At 37.4% G+C, this 19,091-nt stretch overlaps 1 protein-coding gene across 6 annotated transcripts in view; it reads left to right on the top strand.

Annotated features, from left to right (window-relative positions):
- LOC121317616 (unconventional myosin-VI-like) overlaps nt 1–19,091 on the top strand; it is a 70,172-nt gene that overhangs the window by 20,915 nt on the left and 30,166 nt on the right. For all 6 annotated transcript variants that reach the window (XM_041253741.1, XM_041253740.1, XM_041253739.1 and 3 more), the window contains exons 3-12: nt 3,838–3,907; nt 4,004–4,077; nt 5,591–5,720; nt 6,215–6,320; nt 8,689–8,744; nt 9,110–9,207; nt 10,610–10,774; nt 10,970–11,050; nt 14,719–14,899; nt 15,765–15,909. In XM_041253741.1, the coding sequence (XP_041109675.1) occupies nt 3,838–3,907; nt 4,004–4,077; nt 5,591–5,720; nt 6,215–6,320; nt 8,689–8,744; nt 9,110–9,207; nt 10,610–10,774; nt 10,970–11,050; nt 14,719–14,899; nt 15,765–15,909 (1,106 nt within the window). The remainder of the gene's footprint in view (nt 1–3,837; nt 3,908–4,003; nt 4,078–5,590; nt 5,721–6,214; nt 6,321–8,688; nt 8,745–9,109; nt 9,208–10,609; nt 10,775–10,969; nt 11,051–14,718; nt 14,900–15,764; nt 15,910–19,091) is intronic.

Here is a 19,091-nt window from a genome sequence, read left to right as displayed (position 1 = left end):
CAGTAGACTTTTGCAATATCATTTTGTAGTTTCTTTGATTACATGATGTTAAGTTAATTATATCGCAATCCTAAACATTTGGCTGCAGCTGCAATATGTGTCATTTGTAAAAGCCACCAGGAAAGACAGAAGCGTCTTATGGGTCTTAACACCATTGCCTTTTTTAAAAAACAGACTAACATTAGGGGAAAGATTTGGACAAATTGTCTTGCACTATGAGGCTGCCTGCATGTACAGTGTCTTTATCAAACAACAGCCTTACTGAGCCAGTCCACCATTCACATAAAAAAGAAATACGTATTCAGTACTTCATGGCCCACATGGAAATACAGCCTTATAGTGTAAGTGGTGGTGATTAGTAAAGCTGTGCTCAGTGGTACACATTCTCTTCCTGGCGGCCGGAGGTTTGTGCTGCACAGAGGCACAATAAGAGTTCTGTTCATTCATAGATTGTTTGTGCCAGTAAACTGAAGCAATCTTGTATGATCTGTGCATGCAGTGGCCAGTCAGATAAATGTTTGAACATGACACTATTTCGAGATTCACAATAGCATATTGTGTGCCATTCAATTTGCTATCCTTTATTTTATTTTTTTTGGTACTTATGTTTTTAATGTACAGTTAATGCTTGTCTGTTGGCTTCCTAAAAAAAAAAAAAGACCCACACACAGCCCATGTTACATCAGTTTATTTCAAGAGAACAGTGGAATCCTGGCAAACAGTCGCTTTGCAATGGGAATAGAGAATTTGGGACACATTTTTACTTGAAAAAAACATAACAAACCAGGAAGTCATTCCTGGATCTGGTCTGCAGTGTTGCATTTACATTGTTTAGAAATAAGAAGATTGAGGAGGTCTGTACGTGTGTCTGTGTTTCACACTTCAGAGAATTGAGTAACCAGTCGTGATAAAACATGTTAAAGACATTATTTAGCATGAGATAGATAGTATCACAATCTGGCAACCAGCCAGTGTGTTCGTCGCATTTGAAGGGGGGGGGGGCGGCGTTGAACAACGTTTAATTTGGGTATACGGTTGTGGTCAGCACCAAAAAAAATCGATTTCCGCAAAGTCAAAACAGAATTACAAAACAGAACAATAAAGTTCCAGTGTAACAGTCCCAGGTTTGGTGAGCCTGTGATTTCAGCTGAATCAATAGTTTCCTGTCCTGGCTCTCTACCATCAGGGTCAGTGTTATTCACTTGTAAGACTGTGTACGACTAATAATCTTTACTTTTGATATAGTGCCTTTCATAATGGACCACCATCATAGAGCGCTTTACAAGATATGAGACTAGGGTGTGTGAACTATGCATCAGTTGTAGAGTCACTTACAAGAACATCTCACACGAAAGACGGAGCACAAGAAGGTTAAGTGACTTGCTCAGGGTCACACACAGTGAGTCAGTGGCTGACCTGGGGTTTGAACAGGGTACCTGCTGGTTACAAGCCTGTTTCTTTAACCACGGGCCCACACAGCCTAAATAAACAAAACAAGTTTAATTTAGCAAATCGTGACTACACGTAACAAAGGTCTGGAACTGTCCCGCATCACGAGGGTCACTAACCCTGTATTCCACATGTTCCCCTTATTCTCCTAACTCCACCTACAGAATTAGTGATACACCTGTTCACCAGTAACAGGTGTATCAGAAAATGGCTTCCTTAAGTAGGATACTGAAGCATCTGTGTGGATTACCCTCACCAAGATGGCCACCAGAACCCGACTACAGACTTACGACCTGTTCCATCTTGGTGAAAGGTATCAGGAATTGGTGAGCACAGCGCCACCACCCACAGGAGGCTGAACTTCACCAGTATGACCCTTTATCCTGTCACAGGGCTGATGTTCAGTGAGCTGCCTATCCAGAAAAATGAACAGAATAAAATACAATTAGTGCTGTGTAAAATGACTTCAAAATCCAGACTCCAATAAGTATGTCAAAACAAGTCCAAATTAAGAGTCCAAAAACAGGTTATGCTTCTGGAAAACAAAACCAAGGTTCCAATTTAAAACAAAATCAAAAAGCAATCCAACAAATGCAAAAGTGTAGAGAGAAAACAGATTTTTTTTTTTTTAAGTTACAAACCTAGGCTTTTTATTATTAGCTGAGACAATTTAAAATGCTTTGTGTGTCTTGAGCAGTATCGAATCCAGTCACAAGAAGCACATTGTTTTGGAGTGAATATTTCCAAAAGCTAATTTGTTGAAAGTAGAAGTAGTAGTAGATATTTATAGCAGGCACTCCAAATTTAGCAAAATGCTTCCGTGTTAAAGTGTTTAGTGCAGTCGTCTGTTCCTGTTTATCAGCTGATAAAATTAAAGCCTGTTGATGGGCACTCGCTGTATAATAATTACCGGTGTGGGGGCTTATGGGTAATATCATACAATGACAATCTGAGTTTTTTTTTTTTTTTAAGCCTGCAGACTGCAGTAACCGCAGCCCTGCTATTTAAATATGTAAATTAGCCATATATGCACTCAGCGCTCGCTCTCTGTCAGCAGCCAGCATGGTGTTTATAGTTAACCTCGCCCAACAGAAAGGAAGTGTGCACCAGTACTGCTGTGGTTTTACATGAAAGGGGATTCAGCACTGTTGATTCGATTGCTAAGTCTCAAAGCACTACAACGTGCTAAAAACCAATGCGTTACCCCCCATTACAGGATTTTTCTTGCGTACCTCCTGACAAGAGTTCATGTACCCCAGTTTGAAAACCACAAGTTTGGTCATGCCAAAGAGAGTGTTAGAGCTGGGAGAGTTGTCGCTGCAGTTCAAGAGTCTCCACCTTGTTTAGAAGGGATCAGTAATGTTTGGCTGTCAGAGTTACTGTGCCTCTCTGTTTGACATGCCCTGAAAGGGGTGTGGTCACATCGAAGTTGTCACTGGTTAGATTCAGGATGTTTTGCATTCCTTTTCAAATTGTGACACTAATCTTTGAGAAAAACAACGCCATGTTCAAAGAACAAAAGTATATTTTTGTATATAAACTTAGGATTGCTGGTCCCGTAAAGTAACTTCAGTTGATTTTTTTGGATGCTGAAGATTTTACACCGTACACATTTTAGAAATAAGAAACACATGACTTAGCCTTTTATAAAGTGTCATCTTTAAGTGCTAAGAATTTGAAGGCAGACACTTGTTTCTGAATCCTTGAGGGACTGCTTGTATTACAGCCTCATGTGTGCTCATCAAACCTCCTTTCTCATTCCACTGCCCTTGCCAAACATACTGTTTCACACGGCTTAACCAGTAAGTGAAGTCAGTGGTGCAGTATGTGTGAAAAATTGTAGCTCCAGAATTTGGATTCAGCTTATTGAGAGAACATTGTTTTCCCAGGCCGAAGGACAGGGTTTTGTTTAAACTGTCACTGTGTATAATACTATGGGCTGCAAAAGGGAGGCATTGGGCTAAGATGTCCTGTTCTGTTTATCCAAGACAGAAAAAGTATTCTTTCCCTGTAGCCTGCAGCGCATCTATTTCTGTGCTTGATATCTGTGTTTCCTTGGTTTAATAAACTTCTATGGGTGTAATTCATGTGACATTTATTTGTATTGCTGTTCACTGTACCTTCAGTTGTATATTATCCCAGCTCAAATTCAATACAGCCCATGCAGACAGGTGCCATCCTGTGGCATTTAGACTGTAAATACATCAGTAATTAAAATGTACCATAGATTCATATCGGTCAGATATAGTGACTACAAATCCTGAATCTGGCAGATGTAATTATTTCTGTGTGTGGCTGAAACAGGACTTTCAAATGCAAGTTAGCTTCAAAAGAATAAAAAGTAGCAGGCTTCATTTTTTTTTTTTTTTTTTTTTTTTCTCTCTGTAGACTTTCTTGGCTCCCATCAACCAGGTATTCCCAGCTGAAGATGACGGTGACAAAATTGTGGAAGACAACTGTAAGCATGCTAGTGATTCATGAATTGAATTAATAGTGTTCCATTAATTGAACATGTTTCTTCACTAACTGTATGTACTCTCTAATATTTTTTCAGGTTCTCTCATGTACCTAAATGAAGCCACACTCCTAAACAATATTAGAGTGCGGTATAGTAAAGATAAGATCTATGTAAGTATTAAGAAGACATATGCTTATTTATTCTATACTGCTGAAGTGCATTGTACACGTTCAGCCCCTCCAGTACTTTATTTGTATGTCCCCCTAATTAGTTATTTACATGACCATAGCAGAATTCATTTAAAATGTCATGCTACCAAAATGGGTCTACACTGTATTTAGGAATCAAATCTTACTATGCAACATTTAATTTTTGTAAGTAATTAAAAACTTACCACTGTTATTTTTATTTTTACTGAACTCAAAACATACTACTTTGACTTGCCACAAGCTGAATGTGACATCATTATTTTTGACTTCCATTTGATTTAATATATAATAAAAAAAAATTAAAAAAATAGTTGTAGGTATTTTAATTGTATTATGGATTGGTGTCATCCTACCTCACTGGGAGATCCAAAGAGCAAAGTCTGTACTCCTTTTACAGTATATGTGTTGTTTCAAAGGACAGTGTAATGATTATGCTGAATGGCCTCAGGCTGGCTGTCATCAACCATGCCGCCACCTTCATCATTTAAAATGAGTCAAAGTGCCTGCATGCTATAGTAGGCCCCCGTCTCAGATGACTGTACTGATCCCCTAACACTGCTATCATGTTGCCCAATTGAACTTAATGAGGTTTATTAAAATAACATGGCTTCCCCTTGCCATCTGCGTTGTGCGTGGCAGCTGTACAGTGGAACAGGAACACCGGTGCAGTATCTGTTTATACAAATGCCATCTAGTGGAGCATGGAGGTCACTGCATCTAGGTATAAAGTGAGGTACACTGACACATTGTAGTCAGATTTCTAGTTGAAAGATGGGCTGTTTTGTGCCAATTCTACAGAATTAAATGGGTGAGTTTAAGAACCACACAGTTGTTTTGTTGCAGCTTTCCGCCTTGTTCACTGTGGTTTAGGATAACGCCAACATTGTCATTCATGGTTATTATATACTGAAGTGGAATATGATTGAATTATTTATTATTTTAATAAAACCCACGTTAAAAGTCAATTTGACTGTCTTCTTTAAAGCCTTGAAAGGGTCGAGTCTTTCCTGAAGCAGCTTGTTTTGAATAGTAATTTGATAACTTGTGATGTACCTATCGATTAGCACTGTATACAGTATCAGAATGCGTTATTTCAAAGTTAACTCCCTCCTATTAAACCTTATGTGGTGGTTTAATAAACCTTGCCAGAATGTTTTGATAGGACCTTATCTATCTAGTTCTGTGGCAGTAAGTGAAAGAAAGTACTACTTGTAGTTTGAGTGCAGGTACACTTTACATGATGTAGTGCATTTACGTGAGTCTCACTGTTGCTCATCTAATGAGCCTTTGTTTGGAAATACTTAACCTTTACACATTTCCAGACTAAACCATTGACTGACTTTGAGAAGGAACTCTTAAGTTCTGTTTAAGTGCGCACAGCCCACACACGTCTCATACTAGCAAACAAGGATCTTGAAGACACATAACTTGCAGATTGCTGACTAATGACAAACTTTTCCTGTTTCATTTTCAGACGTTTGTAGCCAACATCCTGATTGCAGTGAACCCCTACTATGACATTCCCAAACTGTATTCTCCAGAGACCATCAAGCAGTACCAGGGCAAATCCCTGGGTACTTTGCCCCCGCATGTCTATGCAATAGGTATGGAATGGACCTGTAATGTAGGACAAAGGGAGCATTTTCCCTGTAGCCTTTGGCTCTGCCAGTCGTTTGCACCTCCTGTGACCACAAGAAGACAGAAACTGACAGGAGTTCTGCCCTGACTGTAACCTCCAAGCCGAACGCATCCCTTCCCAACAATGCCTGAGACATTACCATATCCAAAACACTGCAGAGTGTAAAATAATAGTCTCATAGACTGGATGTTGTAAGCCTGTGAATAATACAAATTTACAAAATAGCACAAATAACAGTTTGTAAACATAAGCACCCCAGACCTGCCCAGTTTAATACTGGTTATCTATCCAAATCTTGGTGTCTGCCCTTGAAGTAGAAAGATGGCGCTTTATAAGATTGTGAGTGATGACTTTAGTTAGCCAGACTGCAAGCTGTTATTACTGTATGTATTAGATGTCACCAGAGTATATGATGTGGATAACCTCTGTTGTGTTTTTGTGTGTTTTTTTTTTTTTCAGCTGACAAAGCTTTTCGTGACATGAGGGTCCTGAAAATGAGCCAGTCCATTATTGTGTCTGGTGAATCAGGAGCTGGCAAGACTGAAAACACTAAATTTGTTCTCCGGTATATGTTTTGGGAATCGAAACAATATATTGAAATGACGCTTGTACCGAGGCTGAACTCCAAACTGCTGCGTTTGTATTGACAAGTGAAATGTCGCAAACACAAACAGACTGAAAATAATATAAAAATGTGTGATCATCTAGTATAAGTCCAGCAAATAAATAAGTACAGTCAGAAGGATTTTGATGCTGGTAGTAATGAAGGTTATTTTGAGCTGGTAGTAATGAAGGTTATTTTGATGCTGGTAGTAATGAAGGTTATTTTGATGCTGGTAGTAATGAAGGTTATTTTGATGCTGGTAGTAATGAAGGTTATTTTGATGCTGGTAGTAATGAAGGTTATTTTGATGCTGGTAGTAATGAAGGTTATTTTGAGCTGGTAGTAATGAAGGTTATTTTGATGCTGGTAGTAATGAAGGTTATTTTGATGCTGGTAGTAATGAAGGTTATTTTGATGCTGGTAGTAATGAAGGTTATTTTGATGCTGGTAGTAATGAAGGTTATTTTGAGCTGGTAGTAATGAAGGTTATTTTGATGCTGGTAGTAATGAAGGTTATTTTGATGCTGGTAGTAATGAAGGTTATTTTGATGCTGGTAGTAATGAAGGTTATTTTGATGCTGGTAGTAATGAAGGTTATTTTGATGCTGGTATTAATGAAGGTTATTTTGATGCTGGTATTAATGAAGGTTATTTTGATGCTGGTATTAATGAAGGTTATTTTGATGCTGGTAGTAATGAAGGTTATTTTGATGCTGGTAGTAATGAAGGTTATTTTGATGCTGGTAGTAATGAAGGTTATTTTGATGCTGGTAGTAATGAAGGTTATTTTGATGCTGGTAGTAATGAAGGTTATTTTGATGCTGGTAGTAATGAAGGTTATTTTGATGCTGGTAGTAATGAAGGTTATTTTGATGCTGGTAGTAATGAAGGTTATTTTGATGCTGGTAGTAATGAAGGTTATTTTGATGCTGGTAGTAATGAAGGTTATTTTGATGCTGGTAGTAATGAAGGTTATTTTGATGCTGGTAGTAATGAAGGTTATTTTGATGCTGGTAGTAATGAAGGTTATTTTGATGCTGGTAGTAATGAAGGTTATTTTGATGCTGGTAGTAATGAAGGTTATTTTGATGCTGGTAGTAATGAAGGTTATTTTGATGCTGGTAGTAATGAAGGTTATTTTGATGCTGGTAGTAATGAAGGTTATTTTGATGCTGGTAGTAATGAAGGTTATTTTGATGCTGGTAGTAATGAAGGTTATTTTGATGCTGGTAGTAATGAAGGTTATTTTGATGCTGGTAGTAATGAAGGTTATTTTGATGCTGGTAGTAATGAAGGTTATTTTGATGCTGGTAGTAATGAAGGTTATTTTGATGCTGGTAGTAATGAAGGTTATTTTGATGCTGGTAGTAATGAAGGTTATTTTGATGCTGGTAGTAATGAAGGTTATTTTGATGCTGGTAGTAATGAAGGTTATTTTGATGCTGGTAGTAATGAAGGTTATTTTGATGCTGGTAGTAATGAAGGTTATTTTGATGCTGGTAGTAATGAAGGTTATTTTGATGCTGGTAGTAATGAAGGTTATTTTGATGCTGGTAGTAATGAAGGTTATTTTGATGCTGGTAGTAATGAAGGTTATTTTGATGCTGGTAGTAATGAAGGTTATTTTGATGCTGGTAGTAATGAAGGTTATTTTGATGCTGGTAGTAATGAAGGTTATTTTGAGCTGGTAGTAATGAAGGTTATTTTGATGCTGGTAGTAATGAAGGTTATTTTGATGCTGGTAGTAATGAAGGTTATTTTGAGCTGGTAGTAATGAAGGTTATTTTGATGCTGGTAGTAATGAAGGTTATTTTGATGCTGGTAGTAATGAAGGTTATTTTGAGCTGGTAGTAATGAAGGTTATTTTGATGCTGGTAGTAATGAAGGTTATTTTGATGCTGGTAGTAATGAAGGTTATTTTGAGCTGGTAGTAATGAAGGTTATTTTGATGCTGGTAGTAATGAAGGTTATTTTGATGCTGGTAGTAATGAAGGTTATTTTGATGCTGGTAGTAATGAAGGTTATTTTGATGCTGGTAGTAATGAAGGTTATTTTGATGCTGGTAGTAATGAAGGTTATTTTGATGCTGGTAGTAATGAAGGTTATTTTGATGCTGGTAGTAATGAAGGTTATTTTGATGCTGGTAGTAATGAAGGTTATTTTGATGCTGGTAGTAATGAAGGTTATTTTGATGCTGGTAGTAATGAAGGTTATTTTGATGCTGGTAGTAATGAAGGTTATTTTGAGCTGGTAGTAATGAAGGTTATTTTGAGCTGGTTCCTTCAAGCGTGCTTAGCTTTGTAACTTGTAATCTTTCTGTATTTCACAGATACTTGACAACATCCTATGGTACAGGTCAAGATATTGATGAGAGAATAGTAGAAGGTATCTATTGTTTGTGTGTTTGTGGATATTTATTTTATTTCATTAATAAAAGTGGTTGTAATTTTAATAACACTTTTTTCATCACTCACTTTTAATCAGATATCTGTAATATAGGTACAGCTATTGACCAAATCGTATCGTCGTGCACCTTTGCATAGTGAAATTAAGATTTAAACTGCACTACAGTAAGGTACAACAGTAGAAAGAGTATTGAAAATTTTCTAGCTGTGTATCTGCATATAGGAGGTTTGCCGCTTTTACGTTTTTCCACATTTTTTGCTGTCTTTTTGTGTAAAAGTACATTGAAGCTGACACTGTTATTACAATTTGAAAACGTGTTCTATCTCTTGCTCTTTCATTTACAGCGAATCCTTTGCTAGAGGCCTTTGGAAATGCTAAAACAGTGCGAAACAACAACAGCAGCCGTTTTGGAAAATTTGTAGAGATTCACTTCAATGAAAAGGTATTGCTTTACAAATATTACATGAAATAAAGCAATGATAAAAAAAATAAGACCATAAGAAAGGTTACAAATGAGAGGAGGCCATTTAGCCCATCTTGCTCGTTTGGTCGCAAGTATCATATTGATCCTAGAATCTCATCAAGTAACTGCTTGAAGGATCCCAGGGTGTCGGCTTCAGCAACATTACTGGGGAGCTGGTTCCAGACCCTTACAGTTATCTGTGTAAAGAATTGCCTCCTATTATCTGTTCTGAATGCCCCTTATCTAATCTCCATTTGTGACGTCTGGTCCTTGTTTCCTTGGGTCGACGTTGTCGATGCCTTTTTAGAATTTTGAAAGCTTGAATCGATCGCCACGTAGTGTTTGTTCAAGACTTAACAGATTCAGTTATTTTAGCCTGTCTGCACATGGCATGCCTTTTAAACCCAGAATAATTCTGGTCGCTCTTTTTTGCACTCTTTCTAGAGCAGCATTATTATTTTTGTAGCGATGTGACCAGAACTGAACACAATATTCTACATGAGGTCAATAAAGCATTGTACAGTTTTAACAGTACTTCCCTTGATTTAAATTCAACACTTTTCGCTATATATCTGAGCATCTTGTTGGCCTTTTTTATAGCTTCCCCACATTGTCTAGATGAAGACATTTCTGGTCAACAAAAACTCATAGGTCTTTTTCATAGAGTCCTTCTTTAATTTCAGCATCTCCCATATGATATTTATAATTGCCTGCGTGCAGTAACTTTTTCTCTATTAAATGTCATTTGCCATGTGTCTGCCCAGTTCTGAATGCTGTCTAGATCATTTTGAACGACCTTTGCTGCTGCAACAGCGTTTGCCACTCCTCATATGTTTGTGTCGTCTGCAAATTTAACAAGTTTGCTTACTATACCAGAAACTAAGTCGTTAATGTAGATTAGAAAGAGCTGAGGACCTAATACTGATCCCTGTGGTACACCGCTGGTTACCACACTCCATTTTGAGGTTTTTCCTCTTATCAGTACTTTCTGTTTTCTACATGTTAACCTCTCCCTAATCCATTTGCATGCATTTCCTTGAATCCCTATTGCATTCAGTTTGAGAATTAATCATTTATGCAGGACTTTGTCAAAAGCTTTTTGGAAATCTAAATAAACCATGTCATATGCTTTACAATTATCCATTGTCGATGTTGCATCCTCAAAAAAATCAAGCAGGTTAGTTAGACACGATCTCCCTTTCCTAAAACCATGCTGACTGTCTCCCAGGATACTGTTGCCATATAGGTAATTTTCTATTTTGGATCTTATTTTAGTTTCCATAAGTTTATATATAATAGAAGTCAGGCTTATTGGTCTGTAGTTACCTGGTTTGGTTTTGTCTCCCTTTTTGTAAACTACCTTGTGTGTGTTTTCAATTAGAACTCTGTGGTTGGAGGGTTTGTTTCCCATTACCTGTTGGAAAAGTCCCGCATCTGTATGCAGAGTAAAGAAGAACGCAACTACCATATCTTTTACCGTCTCTGTGCGGGGGCTTCTGAGGACATTCGGAACAAGTTTCATTTGAACTCTCCGGAGAGCTTCAGGGTGAGTGCTCTACCAGTGCACCTCTGTCTTTGTGATTTGGGGTAAGGTTTGGGGAGCATATCTAAATGGCTTGCTTGTCATGCACACATACAGTATACAAATCAGAGCAAAAGAGCTACAGTGGTAGCTATCATTAGGTTACATTTATCACATGCTACTTACGTGCTGTGTGTTTTGTACCCCTGCTTGCTTTAGTATCTCAGCCGTGGCTGCACCAGGTTTTTTGCCAGTAAGGAGACTGATAAACAGATCCCACAGAATCGCAAGAGCCCTGAGGTATAGTATATATATCATATTCACAGCCTATGATTTTCCAGAACTTTAATCCTGTTTAATTTGTGTTTGAAATGCAAGAATATACTGCACTTTCAAAATACATATTACATTATTTGTTCAATATTTTTTTGTATTTTAATTGTCATGCTATAAACACATTTTTTATTTTTATTTTTTATCTTTTCTATAAGTTCAGGATCCTAGTCATCGCTACAGTATATAATTCCGTTTCCCAAAACTGAGGCAACTCAGGAACATTTATACAGCCAGCAAGCAATGCTAAATAGATTCAAGTGTGTTACCCAATACTGAGAGCCTCACACCCATCCTGAACAGTAGTAAGATGTCCAGGAGGAACCCACCCATCTGTTCAACCAGTTTGGAGACCAGACTAACTGTTTTTATACAGATAGTAAATGATTAAGTGATTTGGTGGAATCTAATGGAGATGCAAGGTTGTGTAAAAGAGGATACTTAAAGCACTTACCGGGGAGTACAGAGCTGCACACGAGAACTGCAGAATTAATTATCCACTGAATATTTGCTGAAGCTTTGAAACTACCTTACTTCCAGAAAAAGTTAACATTATTGGAATCCTGCTGTAAATCAAAGCATACAAGACAGATACCCAGAGGCATCTAGCAGCAGTGCGTGCGTGCGTGCGTGCGTGCGTGTGTGAGCATGAATTCTAAAGGTTTTTATTCTTATTAAATATGTTTAGGTTGTTTAGGTAAGGTTTGATAATTAGCCTAAATGGCGTATATTTTAAATAATAATAAATAAATAAATAAATAAATAAAATGCAGCAATATAAATGTTACATTAAAACCAACTAAGACAAGAAAGTAATTTAATAAAAGTAAGTTTTCAGTCTTGAAAACTGTAATGGTCCCAGCTTCCCTGACAGACGCAGGCAGAGCATTCCACAATTTAGGACCTTGCAAGAAAAAGCCCTCCCTCCCATGGTGAATCCGCTGACCCTAGGAGTGACCAATATCAGTACTGGTGATTCATGTGTCAGCAAAAAATATACTTTTTTTTTTTTTTTTTTTTTTTTTTTTTTAAATAGGTTTGGAGGTTTAGAAGTTAAACTTTTTAAACCTTTTTTTGTGTTCACCTATACAAAATGCTCTGAAAACGTAACTGCTTGAAGTTGAAGTTCTTGAATACATTAATAAATACAACACAAACCTCTTTATAAGAGAAGTGGTCAGTTTTAGAGTACATGTGCATGTATTTACACTAAGTGCACGTTTGTGAAGTTGTAATTTCTTTTATATATGAAGGCAAACAATTATTCATTCATTGAGATGAAGAGATTTGAATTTCCATGAAGTTCATCTCCAATTGATTAAACTATTTCACAAGCCATGTTACATTCTGCAGTGTTCTTCACCCAGAGCTTGCAGCTCGTTCTTTATTCAGTGTTAATTATGCCCAGTGGATATGCATATCCCCAGCAATTAATGGGTAACACTACATGAAGTGTCTCTAATTACTGTGTATTTACATAATAGTCGCTTAGTAGATAGATGCATACTTGCACATAATTACAATGTTATTATGCATAGTTACAATGTAACCACTGTGTATTTTGCATGATTCTGTATTTCCCTAACTCTAAACCTAGCCCCCTAACCATCTCCCTACTTATACAGTTGTGCACTTGCATGTGGTGTAAACAGATTTACACATTAAGTACATTGTAACTATGCATAAGGACATTGTAACTATGTGCAAGCACAAATGTATTTACTAAGTAACTGCTATGTAAATACAGAGTAATTAGAGACACTTAATGTGAAGTGTTACCTATTACTAGAGATGGCTGTGTGTATGCTACAGAGCTGACAACCAGGGCAGATTACTGGCATGCTGAGTGTCCTGCAATGGGACAATGATGTTCTATAAACGCTATGACTGTCCTCTAATGATTACGGTTTTTAAATCTTCATGTTTTCCGCTGCTTCTTCTCTATATGATATCAGGAGAATGAGGTGATCGTTTTTATATACTAGGAAAGTGTTTTGTGATGTAAATGGCTTGGTGCCTGTGTGTCAGGTTTTATATCAGTGCTGGTTGAAGTGAGGCATTTGCATGAGTTAGCAGAGAGGTGCATGGGAGATGATGGAATGATTTTTAACATGTTGATTCTTTATTTTGCACAGCCTGTTTTTATTTGTTAACCTGTAGGAATGTCACAGTAGAGGAACACCATTTTTTTTTTTTTTTACACCTTTTATAATGTGTTTATTGTTCAAGATGCTGCTGTATTTAAATGAGTACATATTTCATCAGACTTCAGTTGAAAATTAGATGGTATAAATATTGAACAGAGAAGAAAGTAAAAATTATGAACATGTAGAAGGTGTAAAGGATCCCATCTGTTTGAAATGTCAAATTCTGTTGAAACAAATAACAATTTGGTGCCTTTCTGAGACAAGGGGGCAGGGCAAACAAAAGGAAGTTCATACAGCGATATTGTGTAAGAAGTGCTTCATTAAAAAGTGCAGAGCGGTAGGAAGTAGTTTGAAAGCAGGTTGACAGCTGCAGAAACTAAAGTTAAACTTACAAAAAAATAAAATAAAATAAATAATAAATAACATGGCCTTCAAGCCAGTAATCTGTGACACCTGCATAATGTAGGAAATCTGAGAAAACCCAGCAGAGCTAAACCAAGTGTGTGTGATTCGCTGCATGATCCAGGACTTGCTTAAACTAGTAAGTATGTTAGAAATGGAGCTGCAGGAAATGAGACAGCAATACAGGATCTTGAGGAGCTGGCACACCCACAATTCATGGAAGTCTGTACCCCTAATAGACTGAAAGCTACCAGGGAGATAGACGAGGGTCAAAACAACTGAGTTCAGAGAGAGGGGAAAAAAAGAAACTTCATCAAACACACAGAACTTGAAAAGTAGGAGGAGGAGTGGCAAACACCATTGCAGCAGCAAAGGTCATTCGAAATGATCTAGACAGCATTCAGAACTGGGCAGACACATGGCAAATGACATTTAAAGAAAAGTGTAAGGTAATGCACGCAGGCCATAAAAATGTGTGTTATACATGTCATATGGGAGATACTGTAATTGAAGTAGGATTCTATGAAAAAGACCTAATATAAACTCTGAACACTAAGCACACAATGGAATGTATAATACACTCCCATTCAGCATCATGCCAGTATACTGTGACATTCTTATAGCATTTTGTAGTGCATGTTTTATTTTTCCTTCATGAATATGACTATTCTATTCTTCTGTTTTGTTAAGTTGAATATTCTCTAAATGCACTGGGCAGCAGGCTGAAATTTGCAGTGTTGTTTTTGACAGGTGTTTTGAGTGGATAGCACAGGGTATGCGTGATAGACTTGCCTGGCATGCTTATAGTATAAATAAAATAGTGTATATTAGTGTTACTGTGTAAAATATATTGGCCTAGCTTGTATGCCTCATCTCTCTTTTTGAATGTGTTCTTGTTTGTACTAAGCCTATGAAAAACAGCAGGGTGGAGAGACTGGATAGGCTGAGTGTTTTAGAGCACTTTGAGTATGAATCTATGTTCTTCAGTGAAAATGAATATGTACTGTAACTGCAGCAAACATAATGCATACCACGGGACTTACAAACTGCATATCTGTTTTGTTAATGTGGTTTTGTATCTGTTAGCATTTAAAGCAAGGCGCTTTGAAGGATCCCTTGTTGGATGATCAGGATGACTTCAACAGGATGTGTGGGGCCATGAAGAAAATCGGTCTTGATGACACGGAGAAGCTGGATCTTTTCAGAGTGGTTGCTGGTGTTCTGCACCTGGGAAACATTGACTTTGAGGAAGCTGGCAGCACCTCAGGTTAGATCTCTTGTAATCCCCACCTTGGGCTGGAGAGATATGCATATCTGCTTGTCTTTGATGGCAAGGGTCCAATCACAATAGGGATGTGAGCAATGTATTTGTGTTGACGCGATCACTTCTGCTTGAGTGTTCAGTACTGCTGAGTTATTCCTCTGCTGTTTAGTAGATTTAGGTGTAGTGTTGGTTGTTACCAGTCCATATAACCAGCTTATGCTACAGTGTGTACCCACTGTCTTTACTGCAGATTTTGCAGGTGGTGTTCATTGCTGAGTATTTTTAATGATATGTGTGAATTATTACAGCTGTGTGAGTACCCAGGATAGAGAGGAACCTGTCACTGTAGATAATAGAACTGTATGCACTGTTTAATCGTAATAGATAGGGTGTGCTGACTGTGAGTTCTGTTCCACATTTGTACGGATGTGTATTGTATTAAAAAGAACTCTCACTCAGAGTTCCTGGCTTTCAGCAGTGCTTGAAATGGGGCAGTACTCACCAGTATGAAGTAAATTCACTACTCAATTTCAAACATTTGAGTACCGTCACTTCTGAATTTTAAAACATTTGAGTAGCACTTTGGCGCTTATCACTGACTATCTGCCCGTTTTCTTTTCCAAACTGTCAGCTGAATTTGTGACTTTCTAGTTGTGAACAAAGTAACAGTTAGAGAGAGAGCTGAGCAGGGAGACAGATATAGGTGGAAAGGGAGACAGTCAGGTAGAGAGCTGGACAGGGAGCCTGAGAGTACTGAGTACCGTCACTTTTTTTTTCCATTTCAAGCACTGGGTTTCAGTACATTTGAGTTGCAGAGAGGAATACAAATCCCAGCTTCTCATTAATTTATTTTAATATTGCCCTTCAGGTGGCTGCACCCCAAAGAAGTCATCCAGCCAGACCCTGGAGTACTGTGCAGAGCTGCTCGGTCTTGACGAGGAAGATCTGAAAGTTAGTCTGACCACAAGAGTCATGCTGACGACAGCAGGGGGCACCAAAGGAACAGTGATCAAGTAAGAGACATCTCATTGATTTTTTCCTTTTAAATCAGACAGCCGGGGAATAGATGGTGAATCTTTCTTTTTTACAGCACACAAATTCAGAAACTAGAAACCTGCAGGAGGCTTGAGTCATTAAAAACAGCTCTGTTGGAGTTTAAGAGAGACGGATGGATTTTTTTGGTTGTTTAAAAGAAAAATAATTGTTTTGGATTGAGACATAGTACAGTAATATTCTTCTATCTTTTGTCATTGTATTACAAAGAAAACTGCCCATGCAACAGAAATAGGATTACCAAAAAAGCAGATAATATAGTTATTAGATCATTTTAACTCTTGCAGATTTGTTATTCTGCCCAGTTGATGTGTGTGAAGTGCCAGGCCAGTCTAATTGGACATTTCTTTTCACCAGCTACCTCCAGAAAGGTCTAGTGCTCCTGATGAGGAATAGTAGCTATGGAAACCTTACGACTGCAGAGTACAATAGACACCACTAGAGCTGAACACGTCTCTCTTTCTGAACGGTTGTCAGTGCTGCTCTTGTCTGTCACTACATTACCTCAATGTAGGGGTGCAAGTCAGTCATGATAGATTTGCTTTTTTATTAACTCCTTCAGCTGTTTGAAGCCCAATTGTTTTATTGGAAAAATCTAAATGAAAGTGTAAAACCAAAAGGCAGTGGGACATTATTACACACCTGTTGCTTTTCTTAACTGACAAATAAGCTCAATACAGTGTTATTGCATCACTTGTAGCCATGTATTCTACAATCAGACACAATGTAGAAAGAATAAAATAATGCAGTAACAGACATTACACTTTGTGTTTGGATCATTCTGTAAATACAGTATAATCGTAAATCTCGAAAAACTACTCACTTCTAAATCTTTTGTTGTCATTTTTGTATTACTTTAGTATAGTTAATACTATATGTATTTATTTACTATATGTATTTAGTACATGTTCATTTGGATTCATATGTTGTTTTTTTCTGACTTTATTTGAACGAAAAGACACACATTTGCCCGTTTTCCCATTGGAAATAGTGATATTTTGAAATATTACTGTCCTGTTCACAAAAGCAAAGTTTGTGGGGAATAATAGCCATTTTCTGTACTTTTGAGGCATAAGCAATTAGGAAATAACACTTACTACCCAGGAACAAAAAATAAATAAAATAAATTGTTACACGGTGTAATCTTCAGGTAACAAACATTTAATTAGAATCAAATGGCATGATTAAATGAATAACACATCATCATGTGTTATTGCAGGTGAACAATGACTTGGATGTGACATGGAGATGCTGCTAGCACTGCTATCATAGTACTGAAGTGTGAAGTCTGGTGTTACACATTGTTTTGGTAGAGTGCAATAAACGACAGCCACCAGCGAGCTTGGGATGCACATTCTTAGTACAATGACTAGTAATTTGTTTCCTGTAGTGTAAACCGTGTCTGCGTCACTCAGTCTGGCGATTACATCACTTAGGTCTAGTTCACTGTCAGTTTTACCAGGAAAGCTCCCTCCACTTTCCAGTCCCCGACTAGTCCCATACACTGAATAAACAGTTTGCACATGTGAAATTGTAAGACGTGTGTCTTTATGCAAGATTAACACTAAACTTCTCTGACAATGTAAAGCTGTTAAGTGTCTTTAAAGGGCAGGTCAGGGTTTACTTTTATCTGTTGCATGTACTGTAAGCTAAGTTTATTTTTAGACATTACATAATAAGTTTAGCTAAACATCAGGATTACTTTAAACATCTATTTAGAGGGGGGTTATTAGATATTTCGAACAAACACAAAACATCAAAGAAATAAAGGCAACAAGTTCACAATCCACTAATCCAAATATAGTTCACAATCCAGTGAACTATAAAATGCCCAAGATACATTGTTTCATTCTGTTTGTGCGATTTACAAAAACAAACCAAACTGTAATTATTGGGATTGTGTATTACTTTTTTCAAGAGGTGCTATTGACGGGGGATAATTCAATTAATGTGCAGACCCCTTTAAAAATGTTACTACTGTACCCTTTTGTGTGTTGTTGAACATAGATCTCGTTATTGTTTTTAACAACTGACATTTTATTTTGCTTCTGTGATTCACAGTCAATAATGTGTCATGCGATTTAGTGATTTCAAATCTCAGAGGCTGTTTGTAATCAGTTTTACACTTTTATTAACATTCTTGAGTGAGTAAATCAATCTTATGTATTATTAGACTGTGGAATGTGATGACAGAAAAACAATAAGTTAGTTGACCTGAAAGATACAAAATAGTCTTTAGTTTAATATTGTTATACTCCATGGAAGATACATATCCTCCTGGGGTCCATTTATCAGTAACTTCCTTGGGGCATTCTTTAGCAGTTCTGAACTTCAAATGCAAAATGGAAATAGCATATGCTTTAAAAAATATATAAAAGCATAAATACTGTAAGTGTACTTTGTTCAGCTGATTTCATATATGCCTCCACTGAGAGCATTTTAATGCATTCAAATAATAGACTGCAGTCGCTGTGTAAAATATACCCCCATCAATTAAAAGCAACATTCGCACTGTGAACAACACACAACTTACAGAATTGTGGATACAAGTTTTTGTAATTAATTGGCAAATCAGAAACTTAAAACCGCGTGTTTAGTTCTACAAGTCATAACGTGACACCAGTGTGGAACATTCGCTGTAAAGACACAAAATCAATAATTCAAAATGAACAAGGCAACTTGTCATGTCCAGAAAGGGACTCCACAGCATAGTGAGTTGTCATGGTAACAAGCAGCTTTGTGAGGCCCTCAAGGCTCGTGCCTCACGCAGCAGTGTGACGGCACTACATTGTTCCAGCGTTCTGGCGTTGCACTTTCTCTACTGGTGAAAGCTAGTTGAGACTTTTAAATAATGTCACTAGCGTTCCTGTGGCCTTTAATGTATTTAATATATACATGATTACATGTTTATATTTCTGAATTAATTAAATAAAAAGATTAGGATAAATGTTTTTGTAGCCTTTGGGAATTCTTGGTGAGACCATGCCTCACTTGCGTTGTCTGATGAGCCGACTCTGTGCTCCACTTGCTTCGTTTTCACTCTGTGCTCTTCTGAGACCCTGTTTTTATCCAGTGATCCATTGCTGACACACTTCGGGTGAACCACGTGGGATTGCCTGTTTGTAATTAATTTAGTACAATT

Source organism: Polyodon spathula, chromosome 6 (genome assembly GCF_017654505.1).
Source record: "Polyodon spathula isolate WHYD16114869_AA chromosome 6, ASM1765450v1, whole genome shotgun sequence".
NCBI lineage: Eukaryota > Metazoa > Chordata > Actinopteri > Acipenseriformes > Polyodontidae > Polyodon > Polyodon spathula.
The sequence above is the reverse complement of the archived record's forward strand: the minus strand, read 5'-3'. Positions and strand labels throughout refer to the sequence as shown.